Here is an 18,634-nt window from a genome sequence, read left to right on the forward strand (position 1 = left end):
TACAAATCCTGATTTTGCCTTTATTTCAACATCATCATTGTTACTGATAATCCTGGCAAAATATTTACTTAGCTTTGGACTATCATGGCTGCATAAGAGCCTTCTTTCCATTCTCTTTTTTGCTGTGAGTGTATTTAAAGAGCAATCTTTTGTGCTACTTATAACAGCTACATGCTACTAGTCTGTAAGTGCTAACTAGCTAATAATGTCTAATAGATTATGACTGGCAGCCTATGGTATATTTCTAGTGTTAGTCATACAATTTAGCATGCTACAATGACTTGGGTGGAGGAAGGGGGCTAGATATACAATTGTATGCATTATAGATACACCGGCTACATCTACAAGAACAAACCTTGGGTTTCAGATGCATAATCAGCATTTCCCACCCTCCAGTCCAAAATTTCTACGCAGTTTTGATTCTGTGAAACCAACATACAAGTGTGAAGATGGAGAGTATCCTGATAAAGTAATGTAACACACGGACTCATTTTTTTGGTGAAATGCCAAATGACAGGTTGCACTGCTTGTACAAGTTTCAGCTAAGAATGACTGAAACAAACGCAACAAACTATCAACCGGTTTCCGCAAAGGTCTGGGAAAGTTAAGGCGTGTCCCACAGCCTATTTAAATTCCAAACAGTATTTGCACAATAACAGACTATATCATTATAAGAATTATGGGAATCCACTCCTTCGTTAGCAAGGCATACAGCATCCAATTACGCACACGCTTAAATTAAAACACTAACACTGAAGGGAACGTTGCAAAGGAGATGGTTCCTTATTCTATAAATACAATCTCCTCTTCCTGACACGTTTCAAAGCACGGTCTCACACGACGTGACCCAGGCCGGGATGGGCAGGCCGGGGATGCCGCGCTGACCCGGCTGAGGCAGGCAGCCGCCAGGCCGCAGGGCTGCCCGAGCCCGGCGCCCGCCGCCCCGGCAGGCCCGCCCAAGCGGCTTTGAGGCCGGCGCACCGTGCACCACCGGCAGCGCCGGCCCCGCAGCGCAGGCCTCGGGGCGAGCCAGTCGAGCCATCTGAGGCAACCCGGCAGCGCCGCCCGGGCAGGAGGCCGCCGCCCAGCACAGCGCGCCCGAGCAGCTGCGGGCACCCAGCCGCCCGCCAAGGCACCCTCCGAGGAGCCGCCCTCCCCAACGAGCCGTGCCGCGAGGCCACTGCCCACTGCCCGCTGCCCGGACGCGGGAGCCGCCCCGAGCGGCCGCCGCCGCGCCCTAGCCGGCGCTGCGCGCATGCGCGCCCGGCCGCGTGGTGAGACGAAAGACCTCCTGGCCGCGAGGGGGCGCCGCACGCCGCCGTCGCTCCCTGCCCTGCGGATTCTGGGAAGGGGGGGGAGGGGGGCGAGGGCGTCTCCCGGTCGGCGTCATTCCCAGCATGCAGCGCGGCCCGCTTCTGCCTCTGCTGCCGTTGCCGCCGCCGCCGCTGCTGCTGCCGGGGGGAGAAGATGGCGGAGGGAGGCGCGGCGGATCTGGAGACCCAGCGCACGGACGTCGCGACGCTGCTCAAAACCACCCTCCGCAAGGGCGACACCTGGTGAGGGAGGAGGGGTGGGGGGACCCTGGGCTGATCGACGCGGGCGGCTCCCTCCGCCCCCGGTGCCGCTTAGGCTGGCGGAGGGACCGACCTCCTTTCCCTCAGCCCTACCTCGCTCCCGAGGCCGGCCTGGCCCCTCGCGTGCGCCGGGGGCTACTGGGACATGAGAGGGGGGGGGGAAGGCGGGTGACGAAGGGAGGGGAGCAGCAGCGTTCCCCTCCCCCCGCCCCTTCCCGTCGCCCGGGTCGCTCAGCCCCTGTCAGGCGGGGACCGGGCGCCTCCGGGGCGGCGGGCCCTCGGCTCGGCCTGGGCTGCTGGCGGCCGGCAGGGCGGCGCCGCGCCGTGCCGCTGAGGCGCCTGGCGGGGGCAGGCACCGAGGTCAGCTCCCGCCGGGCGGCGAGCGGGGGGGGGGGGGGGGGGGCGGGGGGGGGGGGGGGGGGCGGGGGGAGGGGAGGGAGCGGCGGGACCGGCGGGGCGCGCTGCCGGATGGCAGCCCCGCATGGCGGCCCCGGATGACGAGGGGCCCGGAGGCCGCAGGAGGCTTGTTTGGCCTCGCGGGGAGAAGTACTGAAGCAGGGATTGAGGGCGAGGGAGAGAGCTCCGCTGCCAGGCTTTTCCTCCATTATCCAGGCTGAAAGGAGGGAACGGCCCTGGCGTCACCTTCAAGTTGTGAGAAATTGTATCTGTACCCTGGGTGGGGTGCCCTGCGGCCTGTCCGTGGCTGCGATAAGCCTTATATGTTCTTAATTTAAGCTTTAAGCTTAAATTCTGTTTTGGCTGTGAACGTGTTAACTACCTAAGAAACAGCCCCCGAAGGTGGAAACGGGCCCTTAAGATACCTGTTCCACAATAAACGTTTAAAAAGATATATTTTCCTTGTCAGCCAGAAAATATTTCTTAGTATGTCATACAGATTGTTAACAGAATACTCCATGATTGAAGAGAATTAGGTTAAATAAACACCAATTTCTAGCGCATATTTGGTAATTGAGCTTCTGTAGTTGTAATTCTCTGAGGCTAGGAAACAGGATTTTTTTTAGAAGGGGGAAAAAAAAAAAGGAACTAACACTTTTTCCATCACTCAACCTCTTCATCTCTTCCTGTGTGAAACTGTCAGCCAAAGACAAAGGCTGAAGCAATAACTTACTGAAAATTAAGTATGAATACACAAAAGTAGAACTTGCCCACCTCATTTCAGCTGTCATCACTCACTGTTCCAGTTCTATAAAAGACTATATTTAACAGTGTTGATGCTGCAGCATGTGTCAGAAGCATACATTCTGATGCATTATTCAAATACTGCTGAGTGTATGTTCAGTTTTGGCATACGAACAGACTGCTCTTAAACTCAGAAAGTGTAAGCAGCTAGAAAAAGGAAGTCAATTCACATGATAGTGTTGAAAGTGACCAGCAGTAGTAAACCAGTGCTCAGGCTTGTGATGATCCAAGAGATTTTTTTTATTTTTTTTTTTTTATGTTTCTATTGGGTACTTTTCGAGTACTAAAAGAAATGTCTCAAACAGTTAATATTATTCAAAGTGAAAGTAACTTGATGACTAAACCAATAAGTTTACTGTGCTGTATTTTTTTAATACATTAAATATTTTAACATGAAAAAAACAACTGGAACAAGCTTCTAAACATTCTCTAGATATGATTATGACATGGATATTGATCAAGTGTTTTAAGACTGAATAAGCTATGGCAAAGCCCTATTAACTTTGACTCATGAACTATTAAATCGAGCTACATAAATGTACATGCATGTGCGTTCATAGGATTAATACTTAGAGCTATGTATTTAACTTTACAAATTAAGCTTTATGTTTAGTCCAAATGCTTTTTTCAAAGGTATTTTGTCAATAGCTCTTTCATCTTTTGAGTCATCAGTAAGGAAACAACAGTTAAAGTGCTCTAAGTCATGATTCAGAATTGCAATTTTCATTCATTCAGTAGTAAATATTGCTGAAAAAACCAAGCAATGCCATGTCAGATTGTTCTGTTTGAGCTTTAAAGCACTAAAATATAGTCCTTTTAAAATCATTCACTTATACCGAAAGTCTTGTCTGTTCTCTTCAGAACTTAGAGTGTGGAGGACAGTAAGCTATATAAGGAAAGTGTAAAGCTTTGGGGTTTTCCTCTAAGAAAAAGGGAACTAAAGCACAGGGCAAAGAGAGGCAAGTCTTGTAGTATCTATAGAGGGCATTGAATGTCTTCATTAGCTCTTCATGTGTGCTGCAGACAGAAAAAATGAAATTGACTTGAAATGCAATGTTTATAGAGTTAGATATTGGAAAAGAATTGATGGAATGGAGAAACATTTGAACAGGCAGTTTAGTAAGCTGTAGAACTTGTTTTTTGTGAGTAGCGTGAGGATAGTACAGCTTTACATATGTTGCTTCAATGGACAGACAACAGTCTTTTGACTGTTCTGTCCTCAGGGACGCTATTCTGAACTAGTTTGTCCCAGTGGTCTCTTTTTGCATTCTTTTATGGGTAGTTAATAAATTAAATTATTAAACTAGAAAGGATTGAGGATTCTTCCACCTCTCCATTTATCTTATTTTTCTATACATACATTAAAAAAACATAAAATTGAAGTTTTTCCAAGCAAGAACCTCCTTCATTTATCAGTTGTTTTAAATAATGTTGACTATGTTTATTAGGGAGTTCAGCATTAAAAACTACACTGTCATTCCATTGAACTTGAATTATAGATAAGTCTTTCTTCTTGCAATATTATCCAAAGGACCTTCAGGTTCTGTGATTGAAAGACCTAGCATTTTGTTTTGGAAGAGAAGAAATGCTGTATTTCACTCTATATCTCACAGTTTTAGGTTCTGGTATGATTACTTCTCAATGTTTTGAAATTGTACTGATGCTTGACAGGTGAGGAGGCTTTTTGTTGTTTGTGGGGATTTTAACCTCTCATTAGAAAGACAAAAAATATTGGTTGTTACAGCTGCAGACAAATTTGAACTCAATCAGTGTCTTCCTGTATCTACTCTTGGAACTTGAAGAGCTGTTTGTGTTCATAATTTTTTTTGCCACTGTATAATTTACATGACCAACTGGTCTTGGTGATGTCATTTAATGCCTTTGTAGCTGCAGTGGTGGTATTGAGAACCTTGCCAAGTTTTCTGTTTTTACAGTGTCGCTGAGGTACAGTTTTCAATACTGAAAGTTACTTGTCTTGGAACAGTTTTCTTAAAAAGGTGATGAAGACTGTCAATTCTTGTGTGTGGCTACTTCCTGTGTTAATATCTCTGCACTGTCCTCCCCATATTGACATATAATTTCTTGTCTTTACCTCTAAGACCGCTTTTGGACCTGCTTTCCCAGTAATTCCTGTTCTTTTGTGGCTCTCTTAGAGATGTTGTCTCGGTTACTTAAATATGACATTACATATGCTTTCTTACTCTTTACTTTGCTACCTTTTACACACGTTGGCCCTCCATGGTTTCAAATATGAGACCATGTTTCTCACCTTTAAGTATCTGCTGTCAATAAATGGTTCACTTGTAGAGGGTAATAGTGACTAATAATGACTGACAGCACAGCCTTTGCAGTCAGTTTCACCAATTTTTCTCCCCGAATTTCCCCACTGTGCTTCTTGCATCTATTGCTTGCCGTAGCAATTTGTGAGCACATGAGAATAAGGATGTTATTTGTGTTTTTAAAAGCAGTAACTTGGAAAATAATTAGGCTGTTGCAGTGGACAAGTAACTATCACATGAAGTTTATTTGGTGGCTAAGGGAACAAATGCAATCTTTAGATGTTTGAATAGGGAATACTGAGTAGCAGTACAAAGATGTACTGTATGCAGTAATATATTAGCAAAACCACTCATACTGTCCATTTCTGGTGCACACATGGCACAGAAAGTGTTTGTTTGGAATAAGTTCAAAAATCTCAAAATTTAGTAGAGAAGGTGGAAGCCTTGCCTTTCGGAGAAGAGCTTTAAGAGCCTTTGTCTGTTTTGCTAGAATATTGAGTCCTGTGCTGAAATACTTAAATAAAAAGAGGGTGTCTTCTAGCATAAGGATTTTTAGACAAGCAGATAAAGGTTTAAGACACTATCTGTAAACTGAAGATAGTCAGGATTAGACCAGAAGGAAGATGTTGATTTCCAGCCCTGCTAGCCAATGAATTTTACTGCCAGTCATCACTTTTCAGAGTGATGACATAAAAATCAAGAACAGATTAAGAATCTGAGACTTGCAAATTATGAAAACTACAGAAGTGTAGTATTTTGTGTTCTTTCAGATGTTTTTCTGATACACATCACTTCTGAAATTCTGCTGAGTCCAGAGGGAGTACTGTTATCCATAGAGTATGTTTCTTGGAAGGTGAAGAAAATACTTTATCTTTTTTTTTTTCACCGAGAGTTTTATTGGCTGTTTAATGGTAAAACTCAGTCACTGAAGAAAATAAGGAGAATTTTAAGGGGGGTAAAAATCCTTCCCAATGAATGATCAGTAGATCTGAAAAGTTCAACCTCAAAGGATTTCTGCTTCTGAAGTGTATTTAAAGAATTTCCCCACCAAAAACATCTAAGCATTTTGATTCTGGTTACAATGAAAACTCATGAATCTTGATGAACAGGTATATACAGCCCTGCTTGAAAACCCTGCAGTGCCCATCATTGATGATAACCTTGGTGCTGAAGTGCGTAGCTTTAATACCATTTTACACTGTGGTCTTCTTAGTGCTGTACACGTTTGATCATTCATCGTTGTGCTGTACATGAACAGAATCTAGATTGAACATTAATGGAAGATTTTACTTGATTTCACTGAGAGCATGATGAGGTGTTACGGACAAGCACCTCAGTAACATTTGGAATAATATTCTAAACTGTTCTATTGGCTTCATGTAATGACAAACAAGGAACACTACATCACTGTTCCAAGGGTAGAATTGATAATTGGCTCTTTTTTCTTTCAAATGAGTTTTAAGTTGCTGTTTTTTGACTTTAAGAAGTGCAGCATTTCACTAACATCTTACGAAGATGTACAAAATGTTCTGGTTTAAATTCTTCTGGGACAATACTTGCAATGGAAATGTGTAGGTGCCATTTTTGCTGTTAATTGATTAGGCAGGGTGAGAACATGGTAAGCTCAAAATCACGTTTGTGTCAGGCTTTTGCCTGAAAATTGACATTCAAACATTGATTTATGAGTTAGATTATTTTTAAATTAAAATTATTTACTTAAATAGAAAATTTGTAAGTATATTCAAAATACTTTTACATGATTGTTTATGGTAGTGTTCACACTGAAATTTTAACATAAAAATGCAATCCGTTAATTTGGCTGAATCAGGCTTTTCGTTCAGCCTCTTGGTGTTATGTGAAGTGCTGCTTAGACTGTTGCAGGACATTGTGGGAACTGAGCATGGGGAGCTGTAGTGACAATTTAACTGATTGATTAGTTGATTTGAAATTATCTTGGTGCATTTAGTTGAACAAAGCTTTTATTTTTGAAGGGGGATGTGAAATATTTAGACTAAGATTTCTTAAAAATGGGAGCTAAGTGATATTTTTTTTTCTCTCTTTGACCCATGGATTTTTTTTCCTGCGGATTTACCTGCATTTTGAATAAAACAATGGTTTGATTTGTATGTGATAGAGTAGAATAATTTTCATCTTCTTGACCTTTCAAGAACTTGAAAATTCTGAAAGGAAATTTAATTTTGAATACATCTATTAATAACGAGTGTACTTAGTCAAGCAATTTTAGCTAGCCTAATTGGAATAGAAATACAGGTACAAACTCATTCTCACCTTTCTTATTTTTGTAGTTGCAGTTGTGCAAGAACAAAAATTGAATGCTGTGTCTTTAAGCAGGAGTCCTAATTTGCTTTCAGCAACACAGTTGTTCCACTTTGCCCTCAGTATTGCTTAATCTGTACTCATGCACAGTGAGGAAGGTAAAAAAAAATCCTCGCCTGTGTCTCCGGACAATTTGCACAGTTTTTCTTTTAAAAGTGAAAGAGCTTGCGTTCAGAAGATATGATGTCCCAGCAGTACCCAGTGATGGAATGAGTGTCGCTCTGTGAAGTGTCTTTATTGCATACTAAAGTTAACTGGTTTGATTTTGAAGTCGAACGACTGACCTGTCAGTCAATAGAAATAAATCTAGGTTACATGTTGTTTAATTCTGTCTATATATAACTGAGGAATGCATTCAGAACTCTTTTGACAGCAGTGGGAAATACCAAGATTGTAGTCATACTGTTAAAATATTTCTCTGTCACCCTGGGTGTTAAGGTAAAGAATGAATGCTGTTGGCACTTCTGTGATGTTGGGACTGTTTTAATAAAATTTATTAAATCAGAATGTGGAGTAAACCACAAGTGAAGTTAAATTACCTGAAAAAGTTACAAACCATAAGAGAATTTTAGAAATCAATTAGGAATTTTCCTGGTAGTACTATTATTTTCTTTTGTTGAATGAACAGTGTCCATACATGGTCATGCAGCTGTGAAATTTTAAAACTTGCATCAGTTTCTTATTGATTTTTATTATTTGATGAATTTTTGTTCAAGAAATGGAGGTGCATTTACAAGTGTTCTAATAACTTCATTCTTTTGGTCTTGTGTGTTAAAGTACAAAGGCTGTAAGTAATCTGTTTTAGGCTGCCCTAAGTCTGTACACTTGATCATTCATGAGGATTAAGTCTTTTGTTAGTAATTTTAATTGACTGACTCGATACAAACGTATATTTGGATATAGTGCATGACTTTCAATTGGTATTTGTGTTTTAAGATTTGAATATTTTGTATAAGAGTAAAAGGATGAAAATATTCATTGCTGGTATGCCTATATTGGTAAAGATAATAAAATAAATACTCCATAATTTGTAGATTATATTGGAAAAACTCTTAAGTCCAGTAATTGATGGGAACACTAGCAGGAACCAGACTAATGGACCTTAATCACAGAGATGAGTAGTCCTTTGTAAATAATCACTATTTCATCCCATTTCAGTGGGACCCAAAGAATAATAACACCTGCAGTGAACTGTTTTCTCAGTGTTGTTGTCTGTAGGGGCTGTATGAGGTTGGACTAACTGATCTGAACTAATCCTATAGATAGATAGAGCATAAATTGTCCCTTGTATCAGATAATCTGCTTCAGACAGGCAAGAAATATTTTAGAGATGAGAGCAGATGTATCTTATGTAGCAATGTGAAGTTCCATTCAGAAGTAAACACTGAGTACTGGAGTAGGCCAGAATTGAACTGGGAACATGTTCACGAACACGTTCTACAGTTTTTTGATCCTATTTGCTCAAAGGAAATTTAAATCTCTTTAAGGATATGCAATACAACTAAGAGAAAACACCTAAAACTAATTAAACTGTACAAATATTTCGAATATTATTAATACCTAAAATGTCATATTTGAGTGTAATTTTCAGGAAATCATATGTGCATATTTTTGCTTATTTTTAGTTAAAGATTTGGGACTATTCCAAAATTTATGTATTTCTCTTATCAACTTGTTGGCTCTAAGTGTCTCTAGTACAATCAAACTTGGTTGTACTGTTTTCATCAAGCAATTTGAGGTGACTGATTTGAAATGCTTATAAATGTCAAGCACTTGCTGATTTAATCAGTTCACCTTGTTATGAAGTTGTGTTAGTTTTTAAGGTTTGCTCCTCAAATCGGCATATCTAGAAATTTGAGACAGTTCTCTCCTTCAGTCTCTGCTATAAATCCTGCAGATGTGTTTTAGCCCTGAAGATGGGTTGGTTATCCTGCTCAGTAGCTTGACTGATGATGTCTGAGACAGCAAAGTTCTTGTTTCCTCCTTGAGTGAAATCTTGGTTCTGTCAGAGTTAAGTAGCGAACATGTCGTAATCATAGTTTTAAAAAAATGCATAGGCCATATTTTTAACTTTGCTAAGGTGTCTCGGGGTAGCTTTCTCATTCAGGTGCACAGTTGAAAAAACTGCTGTAACATTAGACTGGTTTGGAACTCTTTCCTATGTTGGGCAATAGTAACAAAAATAAAGGCAAAATGTAACCAAGTTTAATGTACAGCCATTTTATGTCTCTGTTTTACTAATGCATGATATGCTATTTCTGTATCTGGGACAATACGTGTTCAGTGAAGTGTATCTGGTCTCAAGTGCATGATACAAGTTTTTAATAATTTTCCTCTAACAAGTGATCAAATCTTATTTAAGAAATGAGGTTTTAGCAGATGTGTTTCTGTTTACTTGTTATATCTTTTCTTCTTAAATTACTGAATGCCCCTCGTAGGTAATACTTAGTTTTCAGGTGGTTGGTTCTATCATGGGTATTATAACATTGATGAATAAAGTTGCCTTCTTATGATTTGCCTTCTCTGTTTTGTGTAGATGATAGTTGTCTTGATCTTAGTGAGAATGCTATATTGAATGTGTTTGTAGGATCAAAAGCTATAGTCTATAAACTTCTGATTTTTCCCTTTTTGCCAAGAAGTCTGGATTTTAGCTATGTTCTTAAAGTGCTTTAGCAGATTGCCCCCCTAAGCTGAGCGTGGTGTAATTGCTTTATTTTTTTTTTGCAGCACAGTCTTTAACACATTCTTCATGCGTAAAGATGAGGGAAGTGTATGGTGTTTGAATGCAAATTTCCATTTTCTCTAATCTTATTAGAAAAGTAGTATTTCATATATTGATTAAGAACAAGTTCTAGTAAAGGGGGAAGATTACAGCTACTGTGACTGTATCCCATAGTAACTCAAAATAACTTTTCTCGCCTCTATCAAATTTCTATTGAAGCAAAAGTAGCAGAATGTTCATTAAAATGCCCAATATGTATACAATGTATATATACATGTGCATTTGTATGCACATAAATATACATAACCAGTAATTCACTGTAAGAGAACTCCTGACTACTGCGTTTGTTAGTGTTTTTCAAAATCTGTATCTGTAATTTTTTTTTGGGGGGGGAGCTATATAAATTCAGTAAATCCTTCTTTTGCATGTAATGCATTTTACCTCAACATTGTGGTAAACTAATAATATTTTTCTTTCAGGTTTGATTATTAGAGTATGATGTGGTCTGTAAGAAATCCTGAGAACTGGCAGTGGCCTATTTGCTCCTTATCCTAAGAAATTGATCTTCCTGGTTCACTGTACTTAACTATTTGTACACAGAGATAGATATATACTGCTTCATATTACAAGCAGTATTAACCAAAGTATTAAGCTTTGCCCTTGAGTACACACAGGTATCATGATACTGCCTTTTTGGTCTTTTCATTAATCTTCAGTAGAATGCACCTTGCAGAAAATGTATGTAGACTGTTATTTGTCTGAAAGTAATCAGGTTTAATTATGCTTTACAGATTTTTTTTTTTTTTACAGTTCCAGAATTCAATCTTATAATAGTGTTTTGCATCCATTTAACGTCTTTTTTTCAGTTGTTCCTTGCAGCTTTGTCCATATGTCCAGTCTAACAAAGCACTACTCAGTGAATTCAAGTTGGAAAACAGGAAAGATTAAGATTTAAAGACAAAGTAATTTGAATAGCTTTCAAATTTTTGATGTTTATGCCTTCTTCATTTTGCTTTTCTCCTTTGTACTACTGTACAGACTTTGCTCACAGAGTCTCAAACTTCATGTGAATTTTTTTAAGACTTGGTTGTCCTGCATTTTCTTCCCAGGGAAGGATCTTGACTGTGCCGTTTAGTTCTTATCACACTTACATACTTGCATGATTTATAGGTGGCCTCTCAACTTTTCTATGCTAGAAATGTTAATCTTTTATTTGAGTGTGTAAGTACAAGTGCCTAAATTTGAAGAGGAGTGATTTAAGTTTTTGCAGTTTGTGCTAAGCAACAGAAATATTACAACTTTTCAGTCAGGGAGAACTGTAGGGACACTGCAGAGCAAAATTTGGTTGGTGGCAAAATTAATAGAATGTGGAAGAATAAAGTTGATGAAGCATTGAATTGGTAATGGTGAACATTTAAAATCTAGAACAGTGGACCCTAAGATTTCTGGCACTGTTAAGTCAAATTATCAACATTTTCTATTAATCACTATGTTACTGGTGTATGATCAGACATTCGCATTAGAACATTTGAAAAGTAATATGATTCTGCAGGAGCAGTAATTTGTTAAGCATTAATTGAAACAATGGGCAGTTTGCCTTTAAGATTCATAGTTCCTCTGAATTTAGATCAAGAAAGTAGAGGCCATGGGATGGAATAGGGGACAAGGCTGGCAGGTTTGGTGGTAGAGAGGATGCCTGAGAGCGACTGCAGTCATCACCACGTGCAGCTGTGGCTGTTGCGGAGTAGTGCCGGGTGACCACAGCAGAAGATAAGAATGGTATTGGCCTTGAGTATGTTCATAAAACCGAAAAGTTTGAGTATAAAGCAAGGGCATGTCAGATTAATCAAATTCAATATGTTGTTTTCCATTTATTAAATAAAAATCAGTCAAATATGAAGAGGCTATTGTAAAAGAAATTGCCGTTTCTACAGACAGAGTGAAAGAACTGGATTTTTTTCAAATGTGGAAGAATTGCTGCTACTTATACTTCAAAAAGACACAAATACCAATGATTCAATTGTAGTAACATCAGGTTTGTTCTGGCAGCCTTAGGGTAAAGGAAAAATTATTTTCAATATCAGACTCTCTATTATGTATGCACTGTGTAGAATAAAGTCACTCCATTTGACATGGTCCAAATTAAAACTTCATTTTTTAATCTTTTTACCTTTTTACTGTGTTTTATCCCAAATTTCCCCATCTTTAATGCAGCTTAGCCTTGTCCTGGTTTCCTATTACTTTCTAAACATGCTCTAAGCAAAAGAAAACATGTCAAGGGAATTCTACCACAGAACAAATAGTCAGTGCTGGGCCAAACTACTTTAGAATGATTCAATACTGTATAATCATAGTGATGTTAGGTATCTCGTCTTTCTGAAATAGGATTTCAACCATGCTGTTTCATTACCAATTTGATGGGATGCATTGTGCCCAAAACAACCTGTTAAGTTACTGTCTGTTTCTGAGTTTGATACAAATGGAAAGGGCATTTTTGCAGCAAGTACTTTTCGTATACATTTTCTTAATAGCTTTTGAAACGGAACTTTTTTCTATATAGTTTTGGTTCAAAAAGCAGTCTGAGGCTGTTTTCTGACTGCTTTATTAAGTGTTTCAGAAAGAAATTGTGTGTTGCAAGTTCAAGGACAAAGTTGTGTACAGAACGATTTCAGAAGACATAGCAACTCATAGTAGTTGATGGCTCTTGAGCAGTAGTAACAGATTGTGATAGAACAGACACGAGACCAAGTGTTACACTGTGAGGTGGTCAAGGTACATGCTCCAGAGTACGGCTGGCATTGGTGCACTAAGGGAGAAATTTAATCCCTAACCAAAGTTCTGGCAGAACTGTGTCTATATAGTTGAAACACAGCTCTGCCTTTGCTATTTATGTTTGCTTAGGGTGATTACAAGCTCAGGTTAGGAGTAATTTGTTCACAGACTCATTATTACTGTTGCTGTAATCGTATTTTGAATCAAAACTGTTTACCATACGAATTAGGATGCTGTTGTCATTGATGTTGTAAAGTTGCCTTTGAGACCTTAGTCTTTGAAGGGATGTAGGGGAAGTAAGCATCCAAAAGCCTGTGGTGATCTTATGCATAGCTTTCTAATGTCTTCTTCCTCTTACTTTCCAAAGGACTTTTACCTATAGATTCACATGTTAAGAATACGTTCTGTAGAAACTGAAAAACTCAGGCTTATTGAGAAGAGAATCTGATGAGTTGACCACAAAGGATCCCACTTACCCACTACTTACTCAATAGTAATTCCTACTTTACCAGAGGTTTGCTAGCAGTACTTCTGCCCGCTGACTTCAGGCTTGATTGTGTGTGTAAGAGAGAAAAACTGGACTTGAGAAGAAGTAATTAAGACTTACATATCTTAGGTTTGCTAAATCTTATTGTAGTTACATCGTTTAGAAGCACAAATTTAAGGCCCTGCTAATGTATTTTTTTAAACCTATTCAGTAAAACGTGTACTCAAGCAATATTTTTTACTTCTTTGGTTACAAGAATTGTGGGTGTTAATGTTTTTGTTCTGTGTTTTTCCATGGTGTTCATGAGTAACTCCTGCAGAATAATTGCCTAATAAAAAGCTGTATGTAGTAGCAGACTAGTATTTGAATCACTGGGAAGTTTTGAGATGTCTTAAAAGTTCAACAGCATATTATTGGTATGCTGCAAATAAGATCAGTAGTCAAATACTGGAGAAAAGAATGAGGATTCCCTATGATCTTTTGGACCCAGTGTTTCATCCTCGTAGTGATGTTCTGACATGTACTAGGGTAGTAGCAAAAGGGTTGGTACAGACCAGACAGAAGGAGGTGGATACCTTTAGAAAAGAGAAATAATTAAGGAGGGGTCTTTAAAAAAAATAAAAATCTGAGCATCACTGAACAAATTTCTTGTCTTAATCTTAAAGAAATTCTGGACAGGAAGATACAAAATGAAGGTATCACTGGACTTGGTAAAAGCCAGACTGCCAACAGTTTGATCTGGGTAGAAATGCTGCAGAGCTGATTTAGAGACATCCCTTTATGTGAAAGTGTGAAGTTGATAATTATATGTGGGGGGAACATCTAGTACTGCCTCAAAAGCAGAACATTTACTGTATGTGTTGATGCTGACTCGAAGAAAACACTTAGACTCTGGTTCTTGACAGGACATCAGAGTTCTAAAGTTTTTGAGCTTGCTTATGAATTTTATAAATAAAACTTCAGCAGGAAAAGATATCTTACTAAAAGTTATCTCTCATTTTTTAAAGGGCTGTCTATAAAGATTTAACTTGAGTCTCCTGAATTCACAAATTGAGAACAGAAACTAAAGCTGATGATATTTCATGCTAAAAAGGGAACTGTTTTTTGAACTTGGCATTCTTCAATTTCTGATACACTGTATTGGCAGTCTTGCAAAACTGTACTTGCCCACTGTGATTAGTGGGGTCTTTAATTGCCCACAATTAAAGTCCTTGTTGGTAGGAGATGCTGATAATGGTTAGCAGACCAGACAGAAAAACATTCTCCATCTTGCAGGGCTGATGGATACTTAGTATGTATTAATTGGTACTGTAGGAAGTAGTAGCATGCTAATAACTAACTTGTATGTCTTCTTCCCTTTAAGGTATCTAGTGGATAGTCGCTGGTTCAAACAGTGGAAAAAATATGTTGGTTTTGACAGCTGGGACAAATACCAGATGGGAGATCAGAATGTGTACCCTGGTCCTATTGATAATTCTGGACTTCTCAAAGGTAACGGCTTCTGATTGTGTAATAAGGCAATACTAACATTTAGTGCAAATTTGTCACAGGTTGTTCCTCTTTTGTAGTTGGTAGTGTATATAAATCTCAGCATTTATGAAGATGAAACTTTGTGCTGTGACAAGGGAACTGGAATAGATTTCCCTAACAAATTACAATTTTACAAATAGTGTAACTTCTTAGTAATGGTTACAGAATATTTAATAATGTACAGATTGCTGGTTTAAAATGATATTTTGGGATTCCTTGGGAGTTGAACAAGCTGACAGATAGCTAGCCTGAGTTCACTAATATTTTTTTAGTTTAACTAAATTGACTGATTTAAAATAACATTTATAACTTGAACTCTAAAATGTCTTTTTGTAAATAAGCCCCAAGCCCTTACTTTGATTCTGGAACAATTGAAGAAGAGACACTGTGCAGTTCAGTGATAATATAAAGTGGTATGAAATGATGGAGGAAAATTTCCTAATTTTTTATGGTCTTCTAAGTATGGTTAAACTCTGCCACTGTTACAGTTACTCAGGTCTGACTGACTTTTGCTGAACTGTAGTCAGATTTGTGGACACAGATCTCAGAGTACTTTCCCAGATATTTTAATCTTTAGGTCAAATTGTATATTCGATGTCCAGTATTGAAATATCATTAGAACCAGTAATATTTAATCTGTAAATCTAGTTGATACAAAATCTAGCAGATTACCTGTAACTGCAAAGAAGGAAAACAATAATGTAATAGTACTGCATAATTTGTTTGCGCATGGTAATACAAATTTTTACAACTTGATGGGATTTATGATGAGCTCTGACTTTCTCCATTCAAAACTTCTCAGCTGTAATTAATATCCGATTAATTTGCAAGTTAAATGTTAAAGACGGTTGCTGTTTTCATAGGACTTGTCATACCATGTTGCACTCGTTATCAGTGTGAGTGTGCATGTCTGACAGTGTCCAGTATCAGTGCCTTTGAAGAAGGTACTGTAGTCATGTGCATCTGTATGTTCTCTTCCATCCACAATCTTAAAGGTCTTTTTGCTCCAGGTGAGTGACATGTTTTGTTCTCTGAAGTGTGAGGATCTAGATCTTTTGTACCTTCTTGTAGTAGATCTTGCCGTGAGGTGAGCAGGTTTAGGTGATACTTTTCAGTTGAAATCAGGTGTAGCAGGATCTTTTTATCCTCAGTGAGGCAGCAGCAGCTTATTCTCTCTTCTGTGTCTACCCACTTTAAAAAAAAGGTGGTTTCCAGATGTGCAAAGCACTGTATTAGTTGATCTTTATTATTTGGAACTTAATCTATATACATATTCAGATTATGTTTAAAGTTACTGTGGATATGAATCCTGTGCTAGGATTAGCTGTCCAAGTCTAAAGTCATGTTAACCATTTTGCTAAATGCTCCTGAAAACCTGTATTCTTGCTATCATCTTGACACTGTCCATACCCCTTTCGAAATAAACACAGCATCAGGGTTTATGAACTTCACTTTTTGCTCATTCATGATTCTAAAACTATGGCTCTGCATTGTCAGTGATACTGTGCATCCAATTGCTGTCTGATGTCTGCTAGTCCTATGTGAAGACAGTGTTAAAATTAAGGGCAGTAGTGCTCAGCAGATAGTACCTGTTGTCTTCACCCTCTGCAAAGCAGCAATCCTCTGTACTAGGTTTCCTACGTAGCATAAATTGAACCTGAAAATGCTTGAGTTTTAATCCTGTCTTTGGCACATGGTATGCACTAGTTGCTCTCATGCTGCTCTTAAGTGTTAAGTCTGAAAATTTGCATCTGATTTAAAGAATATAAAATAATCTAAAATGGGCATGGTTTCTCACAAATTTTGCAGTATAATGCAATGATAAAGAAAAACTATTATTGAATTCGAGAAAGTCTGGTTCCAGGAAACTGAAGCAGTATGTTGTGCTTATGTTACTTAAATGTTGCTGCCTTATTTCCAGAATATTTGGATGAAATGAAAGCAGTGAAAAGTAACAGGCAGAGATTTCAGTTAATATCAACATATGCAAAAATGTTGTTGTATGAAATGGAATGTGTGTGTGCTGTCTTCAGAAGAAAAGATATGTGGTCAACTTCAGATTAGCAAAGCAAGCACAAGGAAGTAGTCATTTAGAATAGTTGATCGTTCATCCTAGAAAACAGTGTTGCGTATGAGGGACTGAGTCGTCAGTCAGGGGACTTCTTTGATGGAATAAGATTCTGAAAAAATTACACTAGAGAATGTTGAGGATTTTAGAAAGTCAGAATGGAATCCAGATTATATCTTCTCACTATAAACTCCTGTAGCAATGTCAGGTCAGTGCAGAAATACAGTGTTCACAGTTACGAACAGTTATGTTCACTGAGATGTTCATGGGAAATTCCATTTTACTTTTTGCTTGAGAAATTTGTGTACTGTGGCTCCCAAAGTGGAGTCCAAAGTCTGAGGTTTTCTGCAGCTTTCATTTGTTACTTTTTGTGTTGCCCTTTTGTTTTTTCTTGCTAAAATTACAAAAACTATTTGGATATTTCTGAACTTGATTATCTCTTCTTCTAAAATAACTTCATAACTTACTTTGGTGGTAACAAACATTGCACACTTAAAATACAATATGCATTTCCCATGTTTTGCTCACACATCAAGGTACTTAGCTGGAGAAGGAAAGGGGGAGTCAGTACTAGTGATAGGATAATAGGAGCAGAAGCAAGCTGTGCATCCTTCCTTGCCCATATTGTCACCATTTGGGTGATTGAAGCAAAAAGCATTGTTTTTTTCCTGTATTTTCCCTTAAAAATCACAAACACTTTAAACCAACTAAGATGTAGCAAGTGCAGGTAGAGCAGGGAGATTTCTAGATCCTTGGTAAGCTGCATCTTGTTTACTCTTCCCGGCAGGAAGTGAACACATCTTTTAAATGTCCTCAGTAGTGTTACCCTCCTACAGAAAAGGTGATGTTGAAACATGTTTTATTAAATTCTTATACAAAAAAAAATCCGAATAGTTATTATCAAAGAACCTTTAATTCTTAGGTATGCCCTTTTTAATGCTCTGGATATTTTTTTTTTAAATTAAATTCACATTATGCTGTGTTTGCTAAATCTGTACAAAGGAGAAACAAGAGAAGTGCAGAAATATGATCTAATGAGAGGACCTTAGTGCTTTTCATATATACGTAGCACACACTTTTTGTCCTTGCAGAAAAATGCCGGTGACAGTATTGCTGAGATAGTTGGGGTTTTTCAGACTGGGGAAGAGAAGGCCCCAGGGAGATATTATAGCAGCCTTCCAGTACCTAAAGGGGGCCTACAAGAAAGCTGGAGAGGGGCTTTGTACAAGGGCGTGTAGTGATAGGACAAGAGGCAATGGCTTTGAACTGAAAGAGGGGAGATTTAGATTAGATGTAAGGAAGAAATTTTTTACAGTGAAGGTGGTGAGGCACTGGAACAGGTTGCCCAGAGAAGTTGTAGATGCCCCATCCCTGGAAGTGTTCAAGGCCAGACTGGATGAGGCTTTGGGCAACCTGGTGTAGTGGAAGGTGTCCCTGCCAATTGCAGGGGGTTTGGAACTAGATGATCTGTGAGATCCCCTTTCAACCCAACCCATTCTATGGTTCTGTGATTCATTTTTGCTTAGAAATATTGCTTCAAAAAAAAAAAAGAAAGTCAATACTTGAAGCAATTTGAGATTGTTTAAGGTTACTTTTATACTCAATTTTAATTGTGCAATGTGTAATTCTGCTGTTCATTCACATAGGATAATGAAAATAAATAGA

At 38.7% G+C, this 18,634-nt stretch overlaps 1 protein-coding gene across 3 annotated transcripts in view; it reads left to right on the plus strand.

Moving 5' to 3' along the window:
- The first annotated feature begins 1,438 nt into the window (after positions 1–1,438).
- The window catches only part of USP15 (ubiquitin specific peptidase 15), a 68,021-nt gene continuing 50,825 nt past the window's right edge, over positions 1,439–18,634 (plus strand). For all 3 annotated transcript variants that reach the window (XM_086610810.1, XM_086610813.1, XM_086610811.1), the window contains exons 1-2: positions 1,439–1,556; positions 14,735–14,862. In XM_086610810.1, the coding sequence (XP_086466936.1) occupies positions 1,468–1,556; positions 14,735–14,862 (217 nt within the window). In that variant the 5' untranslated portion in view covers positions 1,439–1,467. The remainder of the gene's footprint in view (positions 1,557–14,734; positions 14,863–18,634) is intronic.

Source organism: Tauraco erythrolophus, chromosome 4, assembly GCF_009769465.1.
Source record: "Tauraco erythrolophus isolate bTauEry1 chromosome 4, bTauEry1.pri, whole genome shotgun sequence".
Classification (NCBI taxonomy): Eukaryota; Metazoa; Chordata; class Aves; order Musophagiformes; family Musophagidae; genus Tauraco; species Tauraco erythrolophus.